This window comes from Psammomys obesus, unplaced genomic scaffold, assembly GCF_907164565.1.
Source record: "Psammomys obesus unplaced genomic scaffold, mPsaObe1.curated_primary_1811, whole genome shotgun sequence".
NCBI lineage: Eukaryota > Metazoa > Chordata > Mammalia > Rodentia > Muridae > Psammomys > Psammomys obesus.
In genome coordinates, this window is record NW_026590542.1 from 563,392 (window position 1) to 590,212 (window position 26,821).

Below are 26,821 nucleotides of genomic sequence, written 5' to 3' on the forward strand. Positions count from 1 at the left end.
AGATAGATAGATAGATAGATAGATAGATAGATAGATAGATAGATAGATAGATAGATAATATTAAATTAAGCAGTTTTGCTCAAATTAAATAATTTTAAATGTGTATGCTGACTTCATACTGCATACCACACTAAGCAATTTGCAAACATCCCATCCTCATAAGATAATGAATTTGATAATATTCTTATTTTATAGGTAAGAACAGTAAGATAAAAATGTTACATAGCTAATATGAGATAAAGTTGGAATTTGAATTCAAGTTCTTATAACTAGACATGATAACTCCACTTTTTAAAATTAGCTTTCAAGGTAGAAAGTTTCTCTGTTATATTTTCTACATACTGAGTTTTGGTTGACCCTGTCTCCAGTCCCTCATCTCCCCACTTCCCACTTTTAAACTCTTCCATTCTCAGTATTCTCCCTTCTGTTTTCAAATCTCATGTGTTTCTTTACCTTTCCTATTCTTCTCTTTAAATTAAGGCTTCTTTTTTTTCTCCTCTTATAGGTGTGTTTCTATTTTTCTGCCCTCTATACATAATCACTCTAACATAAATATAGTTATATTAAAATTAGACTCTAGGCTCCACATATGAGCGAGAACATAGTATTTACATTTCTGACACCTCACTTTAATATAATATTTTCCAGCTCCATACATTTTCTTGTGAATTTCATTTTTCTTTATGGCTTGATAAAGTTATACTGTATACATGTACTATATTTTTATAATCCATCTGTTGGGCATTTGTTTAGGCAGATTCTATTTCCTTGCTATTGTCAATGGAGCAGAAAAATAAACATGGATATACAAATATCCATATATGGATTATAGAGTTCTTTGGGTACATACCCAGACTAAATACTATACTCTTTGGTCCTACATATCTATGTATGTATGTAATATATGCATATATGTGTGTTTGTGTAGTAAGTGTATATATGTGTATATGTACATATGATATGTCTTAACTGAAAAATAAACCTGAGAAAAAATTTTGCTTCATAAGTAGATACAAAATTTAAAAGGTAATTTATACAGATTTGAATGTTCGTTATGAGGTCTTATATTAAAAATATCATTTGGTAAAGCTATTGTGGATCATTTTGAAAATTATTCAAATATATGCTGCCCCCCCAAAATCATTGATCCTCTTTAAAAAGAAAAGTATTTTGTTTTAACCAACATGAACTCTATGAATATTTTAGTTGGGTTAAATGTGGAATGTGAGGGAAAAAATGTAAGTATTAAAAAAAAGGATTCAGAAACAAAAGGAGAATTTCAGAATTACATTCAAAACTTTGTGAATACTAGTAGGTTTCTGTTACTATTTGTCATTAAAAAATGGTATGGATTTTTTAAAATCAGGTTTGAAAATCAGTATTTTATATACATAGTCATGTATACCTATTACCTATAATTTTCTTCTATGAATTAATATAGTATATTAAAAATTCTTTAAAAATTCTTAGTATAATCATTAGGTGTTCTCAATGAAGCTAATTTGCTAATAATACATTATTTGTGTTCAAAAAATAAGAGATTTAATATGCTAACAAATTAAAGTGTTCAAAGTTACAATTGTTGGTCTTATAGTGGGAATAAGAAAATAGATTAAGGTTTTAGCAGGAGAGTGATAAGAATTTATTTTTTAATTATATATATATCACATCTCATGTGGCATGTGTGTGAAGAAGAACTTTTGAGAGTCGATTCTCTCCTTGAGAGTCGATTCTCTCCTTCTACCATGTGGCTCCCAAGGATTAATATCAAGTCATCAGACTTAGCAGCAAATGTCTTTACATACTGAGTCACCTCACTAGCCCCCTGACTAAAATTTAGAAAAACAAATGAAAGGCTCTGTAATCTTTTAAGAAAATGCGGTAAAATGTATTTCTTTATTAATGTATCAAACACTAATTTTATTGTTATTGATGTTAGACTTTCTCTACTTAAAACTTCCTTGAAGCCGGGCACAGTGACATACGCCTATAATCTCAGCACTCGGGGAGGCAGATGGAGGTGGATCTCTGTGAGTTCAACGCCAGCTTGATCTACAAAGCGAGTCCAAGGCAGCCAAGGCTATACAGAGAAACCCTGTCTCAGAAGAAGAAGAAAAAAAAATCCTAAAAAAAAAAAATCTTTGAAATCTAGTTGCTTTAGATCAGAGAAAAAAATAGATTTATCTTTTAGTGTTCTCTCTATCCCTGCAGTAGGTGGTTTGGGAATGACAGCTGACTGATGTGTTGCCTTTTTTATTTCTTTGCAGGTTATGGACCAATTGATGAGACTCTTATGGAAAAGACAATAGAAGTCCTGGAACGCCTCTGCCATGAAAATATGAACCATGCTATTGAGACAGAGGAAGGTCTAGGAATAGAATATGATGAAGATGTGATTTGTGATGTCTGCCAGTCTCCAGACAGTGAAGAAGGGAATGATATGGTATTTTGCGATAAGTGTAATGTCTGTGTGCATCAGGTTAGTGCAAATGGAGAACATTGCCTCATACAAGGTCAACATTAGTGTCAAAGTCAAAACAAAACTTTTAGGTATTGATTCTTCTAGTGTTGGGATTCAGCGTGTTAAACTCAGATCATCAGGCTTGGCTCAAGTGTCCTTACCTGATGAACCACCAATCAGAATATTTGAAGTTCAGTAATTACTATTTCTAACACCCATATCTGGGCAATGTCTTACATTTAAAGGTGAAAATAAAAAATTAGGCTCTGCTGTTCTTTAGTACTTTAGTACTCTAGAAACACTACTTCTAGGTTTAACATCTCAGGGATAGCTGCTTTACGACCTGTTCCTGAGATGTTAAACCTAGGTTTTTATTGTGTCACTTCTTGTCCAGACCACTGAGATTGTTTCATTTGATTTACCCACGGAAGTCCCTATGCTTCTTGCCTAGGAGAATCTCCTCTGTTGAAGATTTTTTTTCTGCTGTAGAATCTCTAGGGCATTATCCCTAACTCATGATCAGTAACCTTTAAATAGAAGGCAAGATTTCTTATTTTAATACCCAAGGCCTCCCTATGTACTATTCCCAGAAACCTAGGTCAACCCTACTTTCAGAACCCACAGGATTCTAGGACTCTAAAGGACTGTTTTAATGCCTTGGTTTTACAATGTAAGTAAAGATTATGTGACTTTACTTAAGTTAGTTATTTGAAATACTTTCTACCACACTATCATATTATTGATGATAATGTTAGTGATATCAGCACTCATTTCAACTTTTGTCCATAATCCTATGTTCTGTGCTCTCTTGAAACAAGGTCTCTTGAGGTACAGTGATGAATATTGCTAACACTCTCCTGTCTCCATTTTATAGCCATTGTCTGAATTTAAAAATCTCTTCTTAAATTGTGAAGTATTTGCTGCCAAAGCATGAGAACCTGAATTCCCAAAACACATATAGAGAACTGAAAAGCAAAGCCATACATCTGTATCCCCAGCTCTGCAAATGCAGAGGCACAGACAGGAGGTTTGCTGTTACTTGCTTGCCAGCCAGCCTAGGCAACTCAAGCTCCAAATCCATTGAGAGACCCCAATTCAATAAGCAAGGTAGAGAGCAATTGAGGAGACATTCAGCATTGACCTCTGACTTCCACACACATGAACAAACACCCATGTACCCATAAGGATACCCATACACAATCTTGTATTCTACCTTAAGTTATCAGTGTGTTCATATCTTCCAAGCTGTATTCATTTCAGTTCTTGATTTCTCTTACCTAACTGGTTTTTTACTCTTCTGAACATGTTGTATATTTTATTCATATTATTATTATTAATTTATCTATCAAATACTGTATACATACTAAACACACAGGACTGTGTTGCGTTATGGTAACACAGTGATGAAGAGCCAGATATGCTTTCTGCCCCCCACCCCAGGACAACCAAAGTGTAATGACTAAAAAGAAGCTGTCAATTTACCATAGTGTCTAGGTGCTTTTATAGATTATAAATCCATGCTGCTGTGGTAAAGCATGGAAGAGATAAAGGTGAAAAACAACTTCCAGCAAGTAGCACCCATGCTGAATCTTAATGACTAAAAACAGATGTCAGTTAAACCAGAAAGGTCTGTTCAGTCAGAAGAGAATATGTTCATGGAGAGTAGCCAAGAGTAGGTAAAATATGTCGGAAGTATCGATGAGTACTTTAAGAATGAATGAGTAGAGTAGGAAAAAGCCAAGAAGATACGCATAAGGAAGGAGAAAAAAAGCACACGTGAAGGATCTTCTAACAAAACTCATAAACTTCTGATTTATCCCATCAACCCTAAAAGGATATTTGTATTCTAGAAAGATCATTTTGGTCAAAACTAGAATAATGAGCCTGCACAACATAGGGGATAGAAAACAACCTGGACTTCAGACTTCTCTGGGCCACCTAACCTTAACCTTCTGTATTGTAGGAAGAAGTCAGAATTGTTGTCACCAATTATCTTAATCACTATTCTAATGTTGTGAAGAGACACCATGACCAAGGCAACTCTTTATTGCCAATATCATCATGACAGGGAACATGGTGGCAGGCAGGCAGGCACTAGAACATTAGCTAAGAGATATATCCTCATCTGTAGGCAGAGAGAGAGAGACTGTGGGCTTGGCATGGGCTTTTGAAACCTCAAAGCCCACTTCTAAGTGAGACACTTCCTTCAACAAGGCCACACCTCCTAATCCTTCTATCCTTTCAAATAGTGCCATTCTCTGGTGACTAAATATTCAAATATATGAACCTATGGGGCCATTATTATTTAGACCACCACACCAATTTAGCTTTTCCTTCATTTAGTTATATCTGTTAGTGAATTTGGAAATTTTATCTTCATTGTATCAATTATTGGTATTTGCATTATATTTTCAGTAGAAACTTATAGCTTGATTATGAACTTAAAGAATCTGAGAGGTCCTCTCATAAAATTAATTCTAAAATTAGAAACTTCTAAAGATTTCACTTTTTTTTTTGAAGATTTCACTTTTATCTGAAATTCTGAACCAGAAATGATTTGGGAACAATACCAGAACTTAGCTAATATGAAGCTGTTTATACTTTTTACCCATTTATGCAAATACTCTTATTTTTTTAGAGAAATACTAACATATTGTATGGTATTTTCCCTGGTCCCACTGAGCTTATATAATATACCATGTATATTTCTAAGATCTGAACAGTTCTGAACTTCATGTTTCTTATTAAAGAATTTTCAGATAATGATTGAATCTATAGTAGGCTTGAAAGAAATAAGACAGAGGTCATCTGTATATATTTTCTATGTTTGTCTTTTTCAATTAGGGAAAATTATTAAGAGTTATTTTCAAGTTCATTGACTAACAGAATTAACTGTTACATTAATAATCCCCCACTTAAAAAATTATGGCATTTGTTTTAGAAATATACCTATAAATGATAGCCCTCTTACACATTGGCAATAGCCTTGCCAGACTATAAACTGGTAAATGTAGATGCTGGGAATTTACTACAATATGACATTTCATTAAAATAACTTCCAAGCTGGGTATGGCAGTATAATTGAGGCAGGAGATTCATGAGTTTGGTGAGCCAATCTGGGATAGAGATAAATATATCTGTCTCAGAAAGAAAACAGGAAGTATATGAATAAAATACTGAGATTCCTATAAAGTGGGTATAATTTGGATCATAAATAACTACTTAGGTTAGAGCTCCCTCTGTTGACTTAAATGATAATATAGAATATAGGTTTACTCTGAAAACCTATATTGGTATCTAGATTGATTCAACATAATTTACCATATCATGTTCATTATTTCTTCTTCAGTGACAATAATATATTCATATTTTAGAAGTTTGTACCAGTAGACTTTAGATTTTAATATCATAAATCTTGATTTTTTTTTTTCTTTAAAAGTATGTGAAAGTTAAAACCATTCCAAGAGCTGGGCACAGTGGTTCAGGCCTGTAATACCAACACTGAGGGAAGCAGAGGCAGGTGGATCACTTTGAGGTCGAAGCCAGCCTGGACTACAAGTGAGTCCAGGACAGTCAAGGCTACACAGGGAAACCCTATCTCAAAAAACAAACAGAAAGAAGGAAGGAAGGAAATAAAGAAAAGTATTCCAAGTCCTCTTGTGTATATCCATTTCTACTTCTTAGAAGTTGAATATTTAGATTGATATTGGATTGAATTTGACTAATGTCACATGCTCTTGGAGTTTTTATACCTCTCATGAATGTTGTTGACCCTGAGTCTAACATCCTAAAATTATGCTTAAAAAATATTAGCACACACATGCTATTTTTTAGCAGAACTCACAACCTTCAGCATTTGTGATTAGTAGAAAGTTGAGAATCACTGATATATAAGCTTTTGTGAGCTTATGCCTATTATCTATAAAGGGGCTCACTCTGTAAACTATTTGTGCTCCATAGAAAGGCCAAGAACATTCTTAGAACCAACAACTGCTTCAAAAAGGCTTTATTTTGGGGAGGAATTTTTTGTCCTTCCCTGGCAACATTCTAGGTCTCAGAGAAAAATAGGGTTTCAAAGATAGGAAGCATATAAAATTATGTTCTACTCATATGAGAGCAGTCTAGTTGGAAGTCTGGCTTAGGGTCTTAAGCCAAATTATTAGTTCTCACAACACACCTACTCAAAGTAAGCAGTGGGAAGGGGCATTTGAGATAAATCAGTGGTGAATGCTATGGCTAGTGACTTTCCATTCTCACTAAGGGTATGAAGCACAAGAACAAAATGAGGAGAGTACAATACCGATGATGACTGTGTAGTTGATGAGGGAAATCACATGAAATAAAGGATGGGAGTCAGGCAGTAGGGCAGGTCCAAGAGGACACCATAACCTGAGTGAAATTTGGGAGTGTGGGCTAGAGTTTAATCCAGGTATGGGAAGTAAGGAGTGTCTTAACTATACAAAAGGAAGATGATTAGGGAAACTGCCTAGCAAGACACATGGACATGAGAACCAGAGTGGACAGTTATGTAGAAAACTGGGACACCTGCCTAAACAAATTGGATACCATGTATTTAACTGTGATGGGAGGTGATAAATAGTAAGGTGCAAACTTCAGATCACAGGACAGCAAACGTTTTTCTAAAGGGTCAGAAACACTTCAGACTTTGCCAGATGCATCATGGTTTGTTTGTTTTGTTTGTTTGTTTGTTTGTTTCTTTTTTGGACTCTTTAAAATATAAAATGCATTCCCAGTTTGTTAGCCTTACAAAACAAGTCTTAAGCAGTAACCAACACCTAGTTTAGATGATGGGTGGGCAAATAAGATAAGAACAGGAAAAAGGCCCTGGATGATTTGCTGCTGTACTTGATTTTACTGAGAAGAATCTGATAATTAAATAGAGGAAGGTTAAAGATGTAAAGAATGAGTAAACAAATTTAGAAATAAATCCATCCTAGAATAGTGTGACAAGGAATTGGATGGAGGCAATAGTGGTATGGATGGGGAACAAAAGGAAGTTCAGCCTCTGAGCCTCAGTATAAGAAGCAAGTGTAAGTACAGGGGGCCAGTGCATGAAGTTAAGTGGGTAATAAAAGTCTAGGAATTTGGTCTGAGAGATGAAAAAGGAAGCATAGTATGAAATGGAAAGAAAAAGAATAGAAATGGATGGTGATAACTCATAATAAATCTTACCTAAGTGTGGCTCTCTTGGAACCCACAGAAATTTTAGAACTGGTAGGTTGAAACAGTTGATGGTGTAGGATATATTTGGCCATGTGGGGAACCTAGAGGCACCTATGTTTCTTCTGAAATAAAGTAGAACAATAAAGGGGGAAATGGACAAAATTGAATATGGGGCCATCTAGAATAATATTTAAATAATCTTCCATTTCTGAGTTATTCATTTATTTTCCAATATCATTCCATAAAGAATTGAAAAGGCCCCAGAACTCACTATGGATTATTGAAATTCAATTCACAAGTCGACTTTTTATTCAAATCAAGCAAATAATTTACATAATTTACTGAATGATTTTTATGTACCAGGTACTATTAGACTCTTTATAAACATTAACTTGTTTGTACTTCATAAGTTTCACTTTTTTCCAACATTTTTTTCTTGATCACAATAGTACCTCACATGTTGAAGTTATTCCATTATTGCTTAGCTAACCTGTTATATAAACACTAAAGACAGTTTGGAAAACAGGAAACATTATTTTCAGTAAAATTTAAAAAAGAAAACTGTCTACAGTCCAACTCTCAGTAATTGGGTTAACCTTGGAGTGAATCACCACCTAGTCTTTTTCTCTCTTCCTTAAAGTTCCCATAGCTACCTACACTTTCCTATGCTAATCTTGGTTCAGATGCTACTACAAGCATGATTTTTTTTTTTTAGAGTTTAAAAATTACTAAATCCTGGATATGAGCTTGTTGAGATATATTTGTCTTTCTCCCAAAAACAGAGAGGATTCTGGCAGTTGTTAAGGCTAATAGAAATATACTGATCATTCTTCCCTCTCTTCCTCATGCCTATGTATAGGCATGCTATGGTATCCTCAAGATTCCAGAAGGCAGCTGGCTGTGTCGCTCCTGTGTCCTGGGCATTTATCCACAGTGTGTTTTATGCCCTAAGAAAGGTGGAGCCATGAAGACCACCAGGACCGGGAACAAATGGGCTCATGTCAGCTGTGCCTTGTGGATTCCTGAGGTAAGTGGAAATGCTTCCTGCTCAATTGTATTTCTGAGATTCCTGTGCTATCTCAGGTCTTCTTGGACACAACTTTGCATGTTAGCCCAGACTTGTGTATTTATTCGTGATACTTTCAGTGGTATTTGTTAAATTTGTATGAGAGAGGAAGCATAAAAGACAAGGGTGTGGAGCTGGAGGTAGCTGATCTATTAGGAGCAAATACCAGTTTCCATTCCCAGCACCATGTCAAGCAGCTCATGACTAACCGCTTATAACGCCACCTGCCAGAGAATTGATGACCTCTGGCACCTGCACACACATACACCCATATATGCACAATTTAAAATATTTTAAAAATGATTTACTATTTGTAAGATAAATTACTTTTTTAAAAAAAGGTGTGAGAGACAACAGTTTTAAAGTAAAGCTTACCTTAAAATACCTGTAACCACAAATCAGAATAAAACATTAAATACCACAGAAATATACAAATAGCATCCTGGAAGGCTCCCTTACATCCCTTTCTTTCTCTATTTCCTGAGAATCAACCATTTTAATTTCTATCACTATAGATAAGTTTTGTCTGTTTTTAAGCTTCATGTAATTGGAATTCATAGAGTAAGTATTCTTTTCTGTCTGGCTAGTACTGCATGTTGTAGTATGTATCAGTAGTACATCATTTACATTGCTTAGTAGTTTACCATTATATAGATATACTATTTATCCGTTCTGCTTTGCATCTCTGATTTTAAGCTGTTACAAATAAAGTGAGCAATGGTGGTTGTCCTTTACTTTGTTTGTTTGTTTGTTTGTTTGTTTGTTTGTTTGTTTGTTACATTTAAAAGACAGGGTCTCACGATATTATTGACTAGCTACCCTGAAACTCACAAAAATCCACCTGCCTCTGCCTCCCAAATTCCGCTATTAAGAGCTCCACACCTAGTTGTCTTTTATTTATAAAGTTCTTTTGGGGGCTTAAACTCAACATTTACCTAAGATTCAAAATTCTATTCCTTGTTATTTACCGTGTCCTTTAGTTGCAAGTAATTATTGAGGGGCTATTCTTTATTAATTTAATTGCAACATGGCTTCTAAACTGAGCATAGTAGTACATTACTATAATCCCTATATTTAGGAGGCTAAGGAAGGAGGAGTGAGATCTGGAAGCCATTTTGGAGATGTGCAGTGAACTGAAAACTAGCTAGACCCTACAAACAAACAAACAAAAAAAAAAACCCTACAGTTTGGGATAGGGTGTAGTAAGTGGTAGACTATTTACCTAACATGAGCAAGGCAACTCTCCAGCGCAGGGAGACTTATGGAATACGGGGGAAATAGAAGGATCTGGAGGGGACAGGAGCTCCACAAGAAGACCAACAAATCTGGGCCCAGGAGGGCCCAGGAGGCTGATGCACAAGCCAAGGACCATACATGGAGAGGACTTAGGCCCCCTGCTCAGATGTTGCCAATAGACAGCTCAGGCTCCATGTGGGTTCCCCAGTAAGGGAAACAGGAACTATCTCTAACACGAACTCGGTTGCCTGCCCTTTGAGCACTTCCCCCTGGCAGAGTGGCCTTGCTAGGCCACAGAGGAAGAAGATACAGGCAGTCTTGATGAAACTTGATAGACTGGGGTCATTTGGTAGGGGAAGAAGACTCACTTCCTGAGGAGTAGGGGAGAGCTATAGAGGGAGAAGACAAAGGAAGGGCAGAACAAGGATGAGATGAGGGAGGGGGCTGCAATCAGGATATAAAGTGAATATTTTTTTTAAAAAGTTGAAGCCACGGCTGGTATCATATGCCTATAAATCTTGCATATTTGGATGGAAAGGCAGGATAATCAAAAGTTCAAGCCAGCCTGGGCTCCATAGCAATCTCAAGGCTAACCTAAGCTATAGTGAGACCTTGTCTCAAACAGACAAAAAACAAGAGCTGGGGTATATAGCTCAGAGTATTTACTAAGCACGTGCAAGGCCTAGGCTTGATCCCTAACACCACGCACATAAAAATAAAACAATTCGCCAATGATCACAGCACTTAAAGGGCTAGAATAAGATCATGAGTTAAAGGCCACCCTGGGCTATATAGACCCTATCTTAAAAAATAAACAAAAATTAAAAAAAAAAACTTTACAGTTAATTAACTTTCTCTAAGACTTCTAATTCTTGATTTCCAATACATTTTTTAATTATTAAAGAGCTCTTTTTCCTGATCAGGACAGAACTTGAACTAGAAGAATCATCTTTGTTTGATAGTTACTCACTTTTTAAAACGTGTTTCTTTTTGGTGCTAGAGAGATCATCCAGGGATTGAGAGTACTGGCTACTCTTCCAGAAGACCTAGGTTCAACTCCCAGCACCCACATAGTAGCTCACAACCATCTGTAACTCCACTCCCAGAGAATCCAGTGTCGTCTTCTGGCCTTTATGCATTTGGTTAACAGACACACACAGGCAAAACACTTATACATGTAAAATAAAATGAAAAAAAAAATCTAAAGTTTATTTATTTAAAAGGCGTGTATAAAGTTGTAAAAAAGAAATCAGAGCAGTTTTTTTTTCTTTACCAGTAGTTACATGACCCTTTGTTTCCATATGGAAAAGACATTTTTCCCATCTTTTTTAAATTTCAGCATTCCAAAAAACTTAATTTCACTTTGAAGCTACTTTAGCTGAGAGAGTAGGGTAAAATGGTAATAGTGACATAGTCCTAAAGATTGGGTTTTAGAAGTGGTATCATCTTCTTCCTTTTTAATTACATGCTACAGTCTCTTCATTACATAAATTTGCTGCCACTTTCCAACAATAATATACTGCTCTGTAAACAATATAAAAGATCTGCCACTGCCTGTCTTTATCTTTAGTTGATTAAATGAAATAGCAAGGCATGTATGGTACCATCCCAAACTTAAGACAGATTGTAGAATTTCTGAGCTTTGATTCCTTTCCTTAGTAGCTTTTAAGTAAAGAGGGATATATCTTGATTTTTTTAAAGGTAACCGTGCCTACATAGTCTACACTCTTGCACTCTCATCACATATTAATTGTAAATATTACAAAAAATTATTGAAGGACTGAGCGATGGGGGGGAACTTGTTTATTCTTAGTTCCATACTAAATTTGGAAGATATGGCTTACTTCATTGTTTTAATGTTCTTAGCTTCATATAACATCATTTATAGTTGATGAAAAGTGCTTCTGAGATGCCTTGGTGCTTCTGCCTTATGATGATGTTTTATTTGTAGGTAAGCATCGCCTGTCCCGAGAGAATGGAACCAATCACAAAAATCTCTCATATTCCACCTCGGCGATGGGCCTTAGTTTGCAGCCTGTGCAAGTTGAAGACCGGAGCTTGCATCCAGGTAAGTGCCTTGAGAAGTGACGAAGTGAGCTAAAACCAAGTTGACCTGACTCATGCGTGATCTCAGAAAGAGTGTCCTGTTTCACAAGGACTTGTAGGCTTCCTACTCATTTGCAGGATGCTGCCATTCCATATACCATTTGTGGAAATCTTTTCCGATGTTGCTTTTGTAGTGTTTAGCCTGTTTTGTTTTTTTTTTCAAAGATTTATTTTTATTTATCTGTATGTGTATGGATGCCCCCAAGAGGGCAAAAGAGAGTGTTGGATCCCCTGCAGATTGAGCTACAAGTAGGTTGTGAGCCACCCAGCATGGGTGCTGGGCATTAAACTTAAATCCTCTCAAAGAGCAGTAAATGTATGTAACCCCTAAGCCATCTCTCCAACCCGTGGCCTATTCTTTTCAACATTCATATTGGTTGCCAGGAATAGTGATATATACCTTAGGCCCAGGAAATTGAGGCAGAAGAGAATCGTTTCAGCTAAGGAGTTCAAGGCTAGACTGAACAGCATAGTGAGACTCCTTCTCAAAATAATATGCATAGCATATTTAACCTTCATCTTTTAGTGTCAAAGCTCATATATTAACAGGACTCAGAAGCTGAGTGACTTCACTGTGAGTGGGAATAAGCTATAACTATAAAATATATACCCTATGTTCTGATAAGTCTCATCCATTAACTGTCAATGACTTTAAGATGCAGAATGGTTAGATAGATGGCACTGTAAACTATTTACATGTAGGAAAGTACATCTGAATAGGTAAAGCCTGGTGACTAGTTTTAAAAATCACTCTCAGGGGCTAGAGAGATGTCTCAGTGGTTAAGGGCACTGTCTGCTCTTCCAGAGGTCCTGAGTTCAATTCCCAGCAACCACATGGTGGCTTAACCAATCTATACTGGCATCTGCATGCAGGTATATCTGCAGATAAAGTGTTCATATGCATAAAGTAAATACATCTTTTCACAAACCATTCTCATAGGCATCTATGTTACAAATGGTAATACAGGTAATGTTCAGAGATATCTGAGATACAATGTCAATTCACTTTCTGTTCCAAACATATATAATGGCTCTGCTTGTAAGTAGAAAGGAAAGACTGACCTTTCATTCCATAGATGTACCGCATGTAAGATGCAGACAAGTTGAAATAGTTTTGCCTACAGACCTTCAGAGAAAGGGATGTCTGTAATGTCATAACTTAGGGCAGTGACTCTAGATGTTTCATTTAGTCACTGCTGCTTAGCATGATAAGTTGCAGATTTGTCAACTGACAAATATGAATACTTATCTTGCTTTTTAAAATTTATTTTGGACCATTTTATTTATCATAACTATATATTTTATTGTTTATAAAAGAAAAATGTTTCCCTGATATATACTGACTCTGCTGGCTAGTTTTATATCAATTTGACACAAGCTTTTAGAGTTATTTTGGAAACAACTCAATTGAGAAAATGCCCCTAAATAGTTTGCCTTGTAGACAAGCCTGTGGTGCCTTTTATTGATTGATGACTGATGCAGGATATTTCATCCCACCATGGGTGGTATCACTCCCAAGCTAATGGTGCTGGGTGCTAAGAAATAAGGTTGAACAAGCCATGAGGAGCAGTCCAGTAGTCAACACTACTCCAGGGCCTCTGCATCAGTTTCTGCCTTGGGTTCCTGTCCTGACTTCCCTGGATGCAAGTTGTAAGATGAAGCAAATCCTATCCTCCCCAAGTTACTTTTGGTCATGGTGATTTATCACAGCAATAGAAATCATAAGCTACTAGCCTAACACATGGCTTTGTTTATCTAAGTTATCTCCTGTTTATTCTCCCTATTTGAGCCTCTTAATTGCCAAGGTGATACACCGTTCATCTGTGAATTTATCCTATTGTTAGTATTCATTTATGGTACATTGAATAAATGTATATATGTCTGATAGTATTAAATTAATTTATCCATATTTTCCATTGAAACAAAATATTTTCTGTGTCATTATTTAATTTATACTGGACATTAAATCTATATTCAATAACTTAATTATTCTCCTCATTGTAGTACCCATATGTCCCACTATTTTGCTGTTAAAGATTATTTTTATACCAGTTAGTAATCAGTAACATAACTGGTGGGAGAAAACATTGGCCTTAACCTTTGCAGCCATGAGTTTGCATTGCAGCCTTTAGGTGCCATATTCTTTCTTTTATGAGTTTTATCTTCCCTAGTTTTGTCCTAAGCTTTTCCCCACACATCAGCATGGCCAACAGGCAATAAATATATAAATAAATACTAGATTGATGGATGGATGATGGATGAACAGATGGGTAGATAGGACATTCTAGAGAAGGTTTCACATCTGTATAACATTGGTTCTTATTTTTATTTCAGATTCTTGATTTTAGAGAAATCTTACTAAATTGAGGCCATTGTGCATTTTTATTTTTTGAGTGGTGCTAGGGATTAATTCCAAGATCTCAAGTATGCTAAAAAGTGCTCTACTACTGAACTACATCTCTATTTCAAACTATAGTGCAAGGGATTTAATTTATTCAATGAATGTATACACCTAACTGTATACTAGGGTTTGGTTCTGCCAATGAAATAACAGAACTTTGCACTGTAGAGCTTATATTTTAGCTTTTTAAAGGTAGACAATAGATGTTAAATAAAATGTTAGAAGGTGATAAGTACTGTGAAAAGAAAAATGTAGATGGCAGTAGGAAGTATGAGGCAGGGAGCATGAATTACAAGTTTAAGTGGTATGGTAGGACTAATTATGAAGTTGATATTTGAACAAAGACTTTGGTAGATGTTTAGGATGAAAGTATTCCAGACAGAGGAAACAGCCATTGAAAAGACCATGAGATAGGAGTGTGCCTGGCCTATTTGATCAATAAGAAAGTATCCAGCAGGATGAATGGAATGTTTAGGAAAAGAAGATCAAAGAGATTTTATGGGGCCTTATAGGTTTAGGGCAAGGTCTAATAAATTTGTTCTATAAATAGCAAGATAGTAAATATATTAGGCTTTGTAGACCATGTAGTTTCTTTTCACAGTTGCTCAGTACTACTTTTGCACTGTAAAAACAGCCATAGACAATATTTAAACAAATAAACGTAGCTATGTTCTAATTACCTATATTCCAGTGATTATACACTTTAAAATTTAAATTGCATGTAATTTTTACTAGTTTATTAAAGGCACCAGTTTTTAATGTCTAGCCACACACAAAAAAAAATGTAAAAGCAGATAAGTGTCTGCATTTAGTTAGTGCCATATAGTTTGCCATCTCCTGGTAAAGGCTTCCAGGTATAGTTTTCCATCTCCCTGGTAAGATCTTTTATTTTTTTCACTGAGTTTAGGAAAGAACCATTGTGTGCATACACCACACATACAAAAGGAGCCATTGGTAGTTTTTCAAGCAGAGGAGTGGGCTAATTTATGGGAGAAAAATAATATAAAAGACAGGGAACTGTGTGGGTCAAAGGTAAAACAAAATACACCATGTACCAACACTCAGTGAAGTTAGATTGATGGTATATGAATCTTATTATTGTAATCTATTATATAAGTCTTTAAATTTCTCTAATAAACCCAAATGGCATGGCACAGGCCTGTAAGCCAAGAAAAAAGATCATAGGTTCTAGGCCAGCCTAGAATATATAGTAAGATCCTATCAACAAAGAAGAACCCACTGTGAGCTCTTAAATCAGAATAGACTGAGGATAGGAACTTAGAAATAAGAAAAGCAGGCCCAGGAGTCTTTTCTAAGACTGATACTCCAACCAAAGACCATTCATGGAGATAACCTAGAACCCCTGCACAGATGTAGCACATGGCAGCTCAGTCTCCAAGGTCCCTAGTAATGGGAACAGGGGCTGTCACTGACATGAATTCAGTGGCTGGCTCTTTGATCACTTTCTCTGAAGAGGGAGCAGTCTTACCAGGTCACAAAGGAAGACAATGCAGCCAGTCCTGATGAGACCTGATAGGCTAGGGTCAGATGGAAGGGGAGGAGGACCTCCCCTATCAGTGGACTGGGGAAGGGGCATGGGAGGAGAAGAGAGAGGGAAGGTGGGATTGGGAGGGGGAGAGGTAGGGGACTAGAGCTGGGATACAAATAATTTGTATCCCAATTGTATATATTGTACATATATAAATTGTATATATGAATTGAATAAATTGTAATAAATAAAAAATTAAAATAAAAAGAAATAAGAAAAACAATTGAAAGTCTATTATGATAATCTGTTATACACATGAATGTGGTCTTGAGAATATAATAAGTAGTAGGATTCTATGAAAGACCTATAGATAGAGTAGGTTTGAAGGAGAAAACCAAAAATTCTATTTTGAACATTTGTTTTATATATATAAAATATAGATAGATAGATAGATAGATAGATAGATAGATAGATAGATAGATAGATAGATAGATAGATAGATAGACGTGTAGATATATTCTAGGAAATGTCTAGCTGGCAGTTGTGTACATAATTCTGGAGATTAGGAGGAAGTTATGGATAGAAGACATAAACTTGACAAACCTTTTATATTAGTTAGTTTTCGTGTTGCTCTAATAAGATACACAGCATAACACTGGGAACCATCCCGTACTCTTTTGCCTACTTGTGAGACCCTTATCGTCCTGCTGGGTTGCCTTGTCCAGCCTTGATGTTTTGGTATGTGCCTGGTCTTGTTGCTTGCTAGGCCATGTTTGCTTGATGTCCCTGGGAGGCTTGCTCTTTGATAAGGGGAGGCACTAACAAGTGAATCTGGGGGAGAAGGGAGCTGGTGGGATAGAGATAGTGAAGAAGAGAAGGAGGAGAAACTGTTGTCAGATTGTAATTATGAGAGGGAAAAGAAGACACTCAGCAAAAGCATCTTGGGAGAAAGAATGTATTTTGGCTCATAGTTCAAGGATACAGCCATCATGGTGGAGAAGTAATGGCAGCAAGAACTTTAGGCAGCTGGTTACACTGTACCGACGGTCAGGAATCAGAGAGCCGTCAGTGCTTGTTTTCAGGTAGCTTTTTCTTTTCTTTTTTTTCTTTTCTTTTTTAATGCAGTCTGGCCCCTAGCTGATGGAATGATGCCACCCATATTTAGGTTGAGTTTTCCCACTTTAGTTAGCCTAAGCTAGATAATCACTCATAGTCATGCCCCAAGATATATCTCCAAGGTAATTCTGGATCCTGTCAAGTTAATAATATAAACCTTGGCCTAAAGTGCTAATATCTGCACTGAGTAAGATCAATGAATATGTAAGGATAGAGGGAAATACCGTATCAGGGTAAAGAGAAAAAATTAGCAGAGGAGATAGAAAACAAACCACCAAGGAAAACCACAATTGAAAAAACCATTCAGGTTTAAAAAACAAGAGGAGAAGGTATTTCAAGAAGGGAAAGCTCTTTTCTATTAAAAAAAAAAAAAAGCTTGTCAGATAAGTTGAGTACTTCATATTGGATCCCTAAATTTAGCAGTTAGTTTGATAGTTGGCAAAGAACTGGAAACATAAAATAAAGAAGCTGTTGACGTGGAGGAAACAAGTTTGTGCTTATACTTGTTTGCAGATGAAATAGTATGCATATAAAACGGGGTGATCCAATGAGGAGGAAGCCTTTTGCAGTAGGTGAGGAAGGAGAAGACAAAGTATAGGAGTGGGGGATGCTTAAGATGGCACATATAGTTATTCTGATTAATAGATTTAGAAGTAGACTGAGTAATTCAAGTAGGTTTACTGGCGAGACTCTGCAGTTCTGTTTGGTCATTGTCATTTCTTCAGTGAGGTAGCAAGCAAGATCATCAGCTGAAGGTTTAGGAAAAATGAATTACGTAGCAGTAAAGACACTACCTACATACAAAAGTCTAATTTTAAAATGTTTTTCTGTTGTTTTTGTTAATGTTATTTTGGTGATTTATCATACTGGGAATCAAACTCAGTTCCTCAGACATGCTAGGCAAGTGCTCTGCAACCTCTTGCCCCACGACTATCTTAATTCTTGTGTTTTTTTTTTAATCCGTATTTTGCTTATACCAATAGAGTAGTTTCCAGTTTGCAATTGAATTTTCCAAAACAAACAAAAGTTTCTCTTTTTAACCACCACTAGGTGAAGGTAATTTTTTATTTGCTTGTTTATTTGTTGACGTATTTTGCTATGTAACCCTAGCAGCCCTGGTACTCACTGTGCAGCCCATACTAACTAACCTCAAACTCTTATCAGTCCTACTCTTTCAACTTCCTGAGATTACAGGTATTCACCACCACACCCAGATTAAATAAAGTTAATTTCAAACACATTGGTAATTTAACATCTTGTTTCTTGTAAGAATAAGAAGCACAGTGAACAACTAAATTAATTCAATAGATATCAACTTTCCTTGGCATTAATTACTCTTTGGAGTTATAGCAAGAGTTGTATAATTAGGAACAAATATATCTTGAGTATTTTGCCTGTAATTGTTTTATGAAAATTTCTGAGCTATGTACAGTGTTTATTCTGGCTCTTTTTTTCATAGCGATGGGAATTTACATGTCCCTCACCCCAACCCCGGTGCTATCCGTCTTCTTTGATAATGTCTGCCTGGCCAAGACAGACTATAACACTGTCAGGTTTGAGATATAGAACAGCCAATATCTATAGTTTTTATATCAGGGAATAAGAGCCTTTTTCTGAGCATGAAGGCTTGTGATAATCCTTTAGTAGACACTAAGGTCTTGGTTTAAATCTTGGCTTGACTAGGAAGCCCTGGATTTTGCCCAGATTCTAGACGTGCTTTGCTCTAATTCCCAGATTTCCTAAATTTCTGTATTCTATATCTTATATTGAAGTTCTCATTCTATCTAGATCTTGAGGCTTAGCCCAAGTCTACATAGGAAGACACTATCTAAAAAAAAAAAAAAAAAAAAAAGAATGGCTTTGAAGCTGGGCATGATTAATTGAGCCTGTAAGCGCTTGGAAGGTTGAGGCAGTAATACCACCAGTTCAGGACCAGCCTAAATCATATAGCTAGACCCTGTCTTAAAATACAGTATGGAAGCTGGGGGTAGAAGTACACACCTTTTATCCCAGCATTTGGGAGGCAGAGGCAGGTACATCTCTGAGTTTGAGGCCAGCCTGATGTACAGACTGAGTTCCAGAAAAGCCAAGACTACATAGAAAAACCCTGTCTCAGAGCAAACAAACAAACAAAAATATAGTATGGAAAGAAGGAAAAGATGGAGGGAGGGAAAGAGGAAGAGGGGTGGGCGGAAAGAAGAGGAAACTCATGGGTTCCCGCCTCCTAGGATTTGAAACCTGGTTCTAATTCTTGCTAGTTGTATAAGCTTAGAAAAGTTACCTAACATCTCTGGGCTTCGGCTTCCACGTCTATAAATAGAGACAATAATAGCACTTAAAAGATGGCAAAGAGCTAAACATAGTACCTAACAGATAAATGTGCATGCTAGTGGGAATGATAATAATTATAATTGCGCATATTATTATTCCCTAGAATAAATGATTATGCTGATAGAAATCCCTAACTAAATAGGATCATCCAACATTTGTGGCTTAGATTGATGGTAGAGAGATACGGGCCTGTCTGAAATCACATGCAAGTATACAGAATTTACTATAAATGGGAAAGCTGGCATGAGTTTGCTGTTAGGCCAATATGAGTTCAGTTGTGATGGAAATAGACCTTAAAAGATAAAATCTTTGACAAGTGAAGAACTGCTAAATAAGAAAGTGCATTTTTCAGTGCTTATTAAACATGATATAATGAGGAAAACGAAATACTGAGATTAAAAGGAAGGCTGAGAAGATAGCTCAGTGGTTGAAAGTACTTGCTGCACAAGCATAAGGACCTGAATTTGAATCCCTAGCACCTATTTTAAACTAAATGTTTGGCATACATCTGTAACCACAGCCCTGGGAGTAACGGGGCAGAAGCAAATAGCTCCTGGGATCACTTAGCTGGTTAACCATTCAGTTGAAATGGTGAGCTCCTAGTTCAGAAAAAGACCTTATCTTAAAGAGAGCTATTAAGGAAGACGCCTCTAGTCTCCACAAATGCACAGAACAAGATAAAAGGGCATTCTCTTTCAACCACCTAGGAAAGCACTTGAGTGTTTTGTTTTGTTTTTTCACATGTTTCACAATTTGTTAATACAAGTTGTTCTTGTTCTAAGACTATTACAGTCTCTGCATTTGGGAGCTCAAAGCATTTTAAGGGAAGCTAAACTTAAGCATGAGCCATATATGATGTGATTCTTACCTATAATTCAAGCATTTGGGAGATACAGAAACTCAAATCCAGTTTTGGCTATACAGTCAGGCCAGCCATTTTGTTTTTGTTTTTGCTTCTGGTTAGTTTTTTTTTTAATTAACTAATTCAATTTACATCTCAGTCATAGGCCCCTCCCTCTTCTCCTCCCAATCCCACTCTCCCTACTGCATCCCCTCCCCCCTATTCCTCAGAACAGGGGAGTCCCCCTACCCAGATACCTCAGCTTATCTATTCACATGAGGACTAAGGTTTGTCTTCCTCCCCTATGGTCTGGTAGGGAAGTCCCGCCATGGGGAAGTAGTCAAAAGGCAGGCAACATAGTCTATGTCAGAGATATCCTCCACTCCTCTAACTAATGGGCCGACATAAAATCTAAGATGCCCATCTGAATTACTTTTTTGGGATCTCAGCATTGTAGTATGTCTATCCTGTACTATATGACTAAAATCTGCTTATAAGTGAGTACATACCACATATGTCTTTCTTGGTCTGTGTTACATCATTCAGGATGTTCTTTTCTAGTTCCATCCATTTGCCTGCAAATTTCATGATTTCCTTGTTTTTAATGGCTGAGTCATATTCCATTGTGTAAATGTATCAGTTTTTTTTAATCCATTCTTTGATTGAGGGACATCTAGGTTGTATCCAGTTTCTGGCTATGCTGTCAACATGGTTGAGAAAATGTCCTTGTGGTATAGTGGAGCATATTTCAGATATATGCCCAGGAGGGCCTTTTGAGGTATGGCTATTCCCAGGTTTTTGAGAAAGCACCATATTAATTTTCAAAGTGGTTGTACAAGTTTACACTCCCACCATCAAGCCAAACACAAAAACACATCTTAACATATAATCCACCATCATCAAGTAGGCTTTATCCCAGAGAGGCAAGGGTGGTTCAACATACAAAATCTATCAATAAACAAAAAAAAAAAAATCAATCATAAACAAACTGAAAGAAAAAAATCACATGATCATCTCATTAGATGCAGAAAAAGCCATTGACAAAATCCAACACCCCTTCATAATAAAAGTGTTAGAGAGATCAGGGATACAAGGCCCATCCCTAAATATAATAAAGACTATATAAAACAAGCCAATAGCCAACATCAGACTAAATGGGGAGAAACTCAAAGCAGTCCCACTAAAATCAGTGACAGGACAAGGCTGCTGTTTCTGTTGGGCTAAACCTATCCAGGATATGTCATCCACATCAGGAATGCATTTGCTCTAAAAGCTTCCCTTTTTTAGCTACTAGAAGTCAGTGCTAGCCATAGTGAGCAGTCCAGGAGCCAAACAAGTTTCCACTCACCACATACACACACTTGTGTAGGAATATGGAAAGATTTACACTGAGCCCTCATACTTGATTTAAGGCTTTCAGGGGCAGTTATGCATAAGCTGAGGAGTGTTCTGCAAGTGCTCCAAATAATGGGCAGCAAACAAAGCACTGGAAAGAAAGAATTAAGGGAACTCACCACTGTGCCTGCTAGATCTCACCCAGGAGTTAATAATAACCTCAAAACAGGCTGCAGAAATAAGTTGATAACCCTAGATTGGGCCTGCCTAACAACCAAGTACACATCACGAAGTATCAACCCTAAAGGCCAAGCACTCCTCTGGCTCTAACTCTGCTATCAACCTCCACAGTAATCTGCAGATAGCTGGCTTTGTGTCTAATTGCAGTGGGCAAGGTCAGTGACCACTATGTCCTCCACTCCCTGCCTAAAGTCCACAGCTTGTCCAAGGGGATGCACATCTTATGCTCCCCACCATCCCACCCCAAGACTGAATGCATTCAGTGTTTATTTCTTCACTCACCAGAGCCTTGGAGGCAATATTGGGCATTCACCACATAGAAAGAGTTACTGCCTGGTCTCTCTGAAAGTCAGATACCATGTAACCCAAAGCCTCTACCATAGTCACACACCAAGTAAACAAAGACAGCTTTTATCAGGCAGAACTTACTTGTCATTTCTCAGGTATGAGAAGACAAGAATTACTTGTCATTTCTCAGGTATTAGAAAAGGGACAAACCTTTCTTTGGGCAAGGTTAATCCTTTGCTACACAGTGCTCAAAAGAAATGAAAACATAAATCTAAATAAAATCTTCTACATGAATTTTCATAGCAGCATTCATTACCGTATAATAGCAATAAATAAATGTTTGGCTCCAAAACCTGGCTGGCCTTTCGCCTTTAGCCCCAGAGTATACAGCCTTCCAATTATAAATACCACAGAATGACCTTTTCTAAAACTTAGGTGGTTTTATGGTACAGTTTGCTAAGAGACATTCCTAATTATCAGCCATATATTTGTCTTTTTATGTAATTTATTTTTCTACATTCTAAAAATTTGTCGTGAGAGACATTACGTTTTTAAACATTCTATTGGTAGTTGTTAAAAACGCCTTTTACCAGTTGGTTTTCAAGTATCTGTCTAGTTTTCTTAGCCAAGTGGTAATAAAAAATACTCAAATAGGGGCTGTGGAGACAGCTCAGTGGTTAAGAGCACTGGCTGCTCTTACAGAGGACCTGAGTTCAATTCCCAGCACGCACATGGTACCTCGCAACCATCTGTAACTCCTGTTCTTCTGACTTCCATGGTCATGTGACACTCAGACATATACACAAGCAAAACATTTGTACACATAAAATAAAATAAATAAAATTTAAAAAAACTCAAAAAAGCATCTTAAGCTTAGCGTCATCCTCATTTTCATGAAGTTCATCAAATATGTGGAAAATTTAAAGGACACATATTTCCAAGTAATATAATCGAAGTTTCCAAAAGAACTACCCAAAGGAGGAGTGTTGGGTTTTTTGTTTGTTTGTTTGTTTGTTTGTTTGTTTGTTTGTTTGTTTTGTAAGATTATGAGCTTTTGTCAGTTGAAGAATCTAGTATGTGACTATATTACCACTTCACTGGAAGGGGCAGGTGTCTAAATCAGATATACAATATGTTCAATAAATAATAAATGTGAGGCTGGATTAGATGGTCTTAGAATTATACCTCATTCCTGAATTTTTCTATCCAGTTGAACTTGTTTAAGTGTATTTCTCCCACCAGGCATAGTGGTGCACTCTTTAATCTCAGAAGTTGGGAGGCAGAGATAGGCAGGTCTCTGTGAGTTCAAGGCCATCCTGGGCTACACAGTAAGTTCCAGGATAGCCAGGGCTATGTAGAAAGACTTGTTTCAATGTAATCCTCCCTATTGCTTTCATGGTTGACAGTATTCTCTTATAAGAGGATTAGAAATTCAAGAGAAATTAAATAATTATAGAACAAATAATAAAAGACATTCTTTGGCAACAATCAATGGGGTGTTAAAAAACAGATAATATGAATTGAGCATTTTAGCAAGAGTCCTCCCTCTTGATTAGTTTCTTTAGGTGTACAGATTTTAGTAGGTTTATCCTGTATTATACGTCTATATGAGTGAGTAAATACAGTGTACATCTTTCTGCTTCTGGGATAGCTCACTCAGGATGATCTTTTCCAGATCCCACCATTTACCTGCAAATTTCATGATTTCCTTGTTTTTTATTGCTGAGTAATATTCCATTGTGTAAATGTACCACAATTTGTGCATCCATTCCTCTACTGAGGGGCATCTGGGCTGTTTCCAGCTTCTGGCTATTACAAATAAGGCTGCTACAAACATGGTTGAGCAAATGTCCTTATTGTATACTTGAGCCTCTTTTGGATATATACCTAGGAGTGGTATAGGTGGATCTTGAGGAAGCGCTATTCCTAGTTGTCTGAGAAAGCGCCAGATTGCTTTCCAGAGTGGTTGTACAAGTTTACATTCCCACCAGCAGTGGAGGAGGGTTCCCCTTTCTCCACAACCTCTCCAGCATGTGTTGTAACTTGAGTTTTTGATCTTAGCCATTCTGATGGGTGTAAGGTAAAATCTTAGGGTCGTTTTGATTTCCCTGATGGCTAATGAGGTTGAGCATTTCTTTAAGTGTTTCTCTGCCATTCGATATTCCTCTTTCGAGAATTCTCTGTTTAGCTCCGTTCCCCATTTTTTAATGGGATTACTTGATTTGTTGCTTTTCTGCTTCTTTAGTTCTTTGTATATACTGGATATTAGCCCTCTGTCAGATAAAGGGTTGGTGAAGATCCTTTCCCAATCTGTAGGCAGTCGTTTTGTTCTGATGACAGTGTCCTTTGCTTTACAGAAGCTTTTCAGTTTCATGAGGTCCCATTTATTGATTGTTGCTCTTAGAGCCTATGCTGTTGGTGTTCTGTTCAGGAAGTTATCTCCTGTGCCAATGAGTTCTAGGCTGTTCCCCACTTTTTCTTCTAAGCGGTTTAGTGTGTCTAGTTTTATGTTGAGGTCTTTGATCCACTTGGACTTTAGTTTTGTACCCATGGAAGTCAGAAAAGGTGTCAGATCACCTGGAACTGGAGTTACAGTGCATAGATGATAATTAGTAGTGTCTTGGCAAACTGCCATAAAACTATATCATTTTAGAGGAAATAATTCTGGCAGCTGGAGAAATGGCTCAGCAGTTAAAAGCATTTATTGTTCATGCAGAGGACCCAGATTCAATTGCCAGCACCCACATAAAGCTACTCACAACTCTGTAACTCCAGTTCCAGGTGATCTGATACCTTTTCTGACTTCCACGGGTACTACATGCACAAAGACATTCACTTAAATAAATATTTTTTAAAGTCATGTGTATTATAATTGGAGGTTTGTACATTTGGGTGGTAAAGAAGAAAAGCCAACTATTACAACATAATGCTGCTATCAAAATACATATAGAAGTTTTGTTTTCATGCCTATTGAGTATCTTGAATTAAAACCTATCATGTATTGTATTCTTTCTGTCTTTATTAATTTCCAAGGTTTTATCTGTTTAATTATCAAGACTCTAATGCATGTACAAAAAGTACAGTGGCCTCCAAATGCAGTCTCCCAAAAGCTGCTAATAGGAATTTCCTATTTATTCCAGTAACTAATTTTTTTCCTTTTCAAGTCTCTGGTGGGATTGAAGACCAAATAGTTATAGTTCCACAATTAAGCTTAAGTTGTTTAGAATTTAAGAAAATGTTTTCATATAGGTAATACCAATAAGGATAAAAGTTAATTTAGGTATAGAACGTGCTAAACTTTTCACAATGGGATAATCTAATACTTTTTCCTAAATTGCCAAATGCATGTGAACGGGATGTTGCACATGTAAATCTTACCTAATTGTTTTCATAGCTTTTATAATTATTATCTTATTGAAAGAAAAGGAGCCTTTTATTGGACTTAAAGGGGAAATGTTGATATAATGTTCTTGTGGAATGTATACAGTTTACCCTTGTTCATTCAAGTGCTAATTTCTCTGCCCCACTATCTGGTTTCAATCCAGACATTGCATTGTGATGTTTCTTCTAAGCATCACCTGTCTCAAGTTTAAACATGCCACCATTTTTTCTCTGTATTTTCAGCTAAACAACTAGCCAGTGCTGAGCAATGGAGAAAATAGGGTGGGACATCCTAGTCCAGAGGGGAGGAAAAGGAAGGGAGCAGGAGGAGGGGAGAGTTAGGAGGAGAGGATTTGGAAACACCAGGAGAGAAGAACTGGAACTAAGATATGATTAAAAGCAAGTATTATGTGGGAAATCTGAATGTGAGGAAGCTATATGGGCTTGGAGGTTTAGGATGGAATAACTATTGCCCAGCATTGTGCTCTAGGTTAATTAAATAAATCCTAAAAAAAAAAAAAAAAAGAATTAACACTTGCTTTAACTATGAAAAAGCCTACATTTTCTTTTTTCATTTTTTTTAATTTTTTTTATTGATTACAATTTATTCATTTTGTAGCCCAGCTGTAGCCCCCTCCCCCACCTCCTCCCAATCCCACCCTCCCTCCATCTTCTTCTCCTATGCCCCTCCCCCAGTCCACTGATAGGGGAGGTCCTCCTCACCATCCTTCTGACCCTAGCCCATCAGGTCTCATCAGAAATGGCTGCATTGTTTTCCTCTGTGGCCTGGTAAGGCTGCTTCCCCCCTCAGGGGGTGGTGATCAAAGAGCCAGCCACTGAGTTCATGTCAGAGACAGTCCTTGTTCCTCCTTACTAGAGTACCCACTTGGAGACTGTGCTGCCATGGGCTACATCTGTGCAGAGGTTCTAAGTTATCTCCATGCATGGTTTTGGTTGGAGTATCAGTCTCAGTTCTTTTTTCACTTTTAAAAAATATTTACCCTTAATTTTTTAATTCAGATAATTAAAGACATTTAATTTAAGCCAGAACGTTTTTGACAATACATATATCATCCTGTTTTCTTAGAACAAATGGTAACTTAGCTTAAGCACAGGAATGCATCTGCTAGGGACTAAATTCTTCCTACTTTTGTCTCTCTATGAATAGTCAGTGTGTGATCCATAGTCACACTTAATAAATCTGTTAAATCTATCAGTGGAGGGCAGAATAGTACAAACTTAATTTTAAAACGTCTGTAACCATATTCTCCAGTAAAACTGGATACAGTGATAGAAATAGTGTGTGTGTGTGTGTGTGTGTGTGTGTGTGTGTGTGTGTGTGTGTG

General features: G+C 36.8%; 1 protein-coding gene across 3 annotated transcripts in view; it reads left to right on the forward strand.

The window, feature by feature from the left end:
• Jade3 (jade family PHD finger 3) overlaps positions 1-26,821 on the forward strand; it is a 109,544-nt gene that overhangs the window by 74,522 nt on the left and 8,201 nt on the right. For all 3 annotated transcript variants that reach the window (XM_055607907.1, XM_055607905.1, XM_055607906.1), the window contains exons 7-9: positions 2,268-2,479; positions 8,505-8,672; positions 11,899-12,015. In XM_055607907.1, coding sequence (XP_055463882.1) covers positions 2,268-2,479; positions 8,505-8,672; positions 11,899-12,015 — 497 coding nt within the window. The remainder of the gene's footprint in view (positions 1-2,267; positions 2,480-8,504; positions 8,673-11,898; positions 12,016-26,821) is intronic.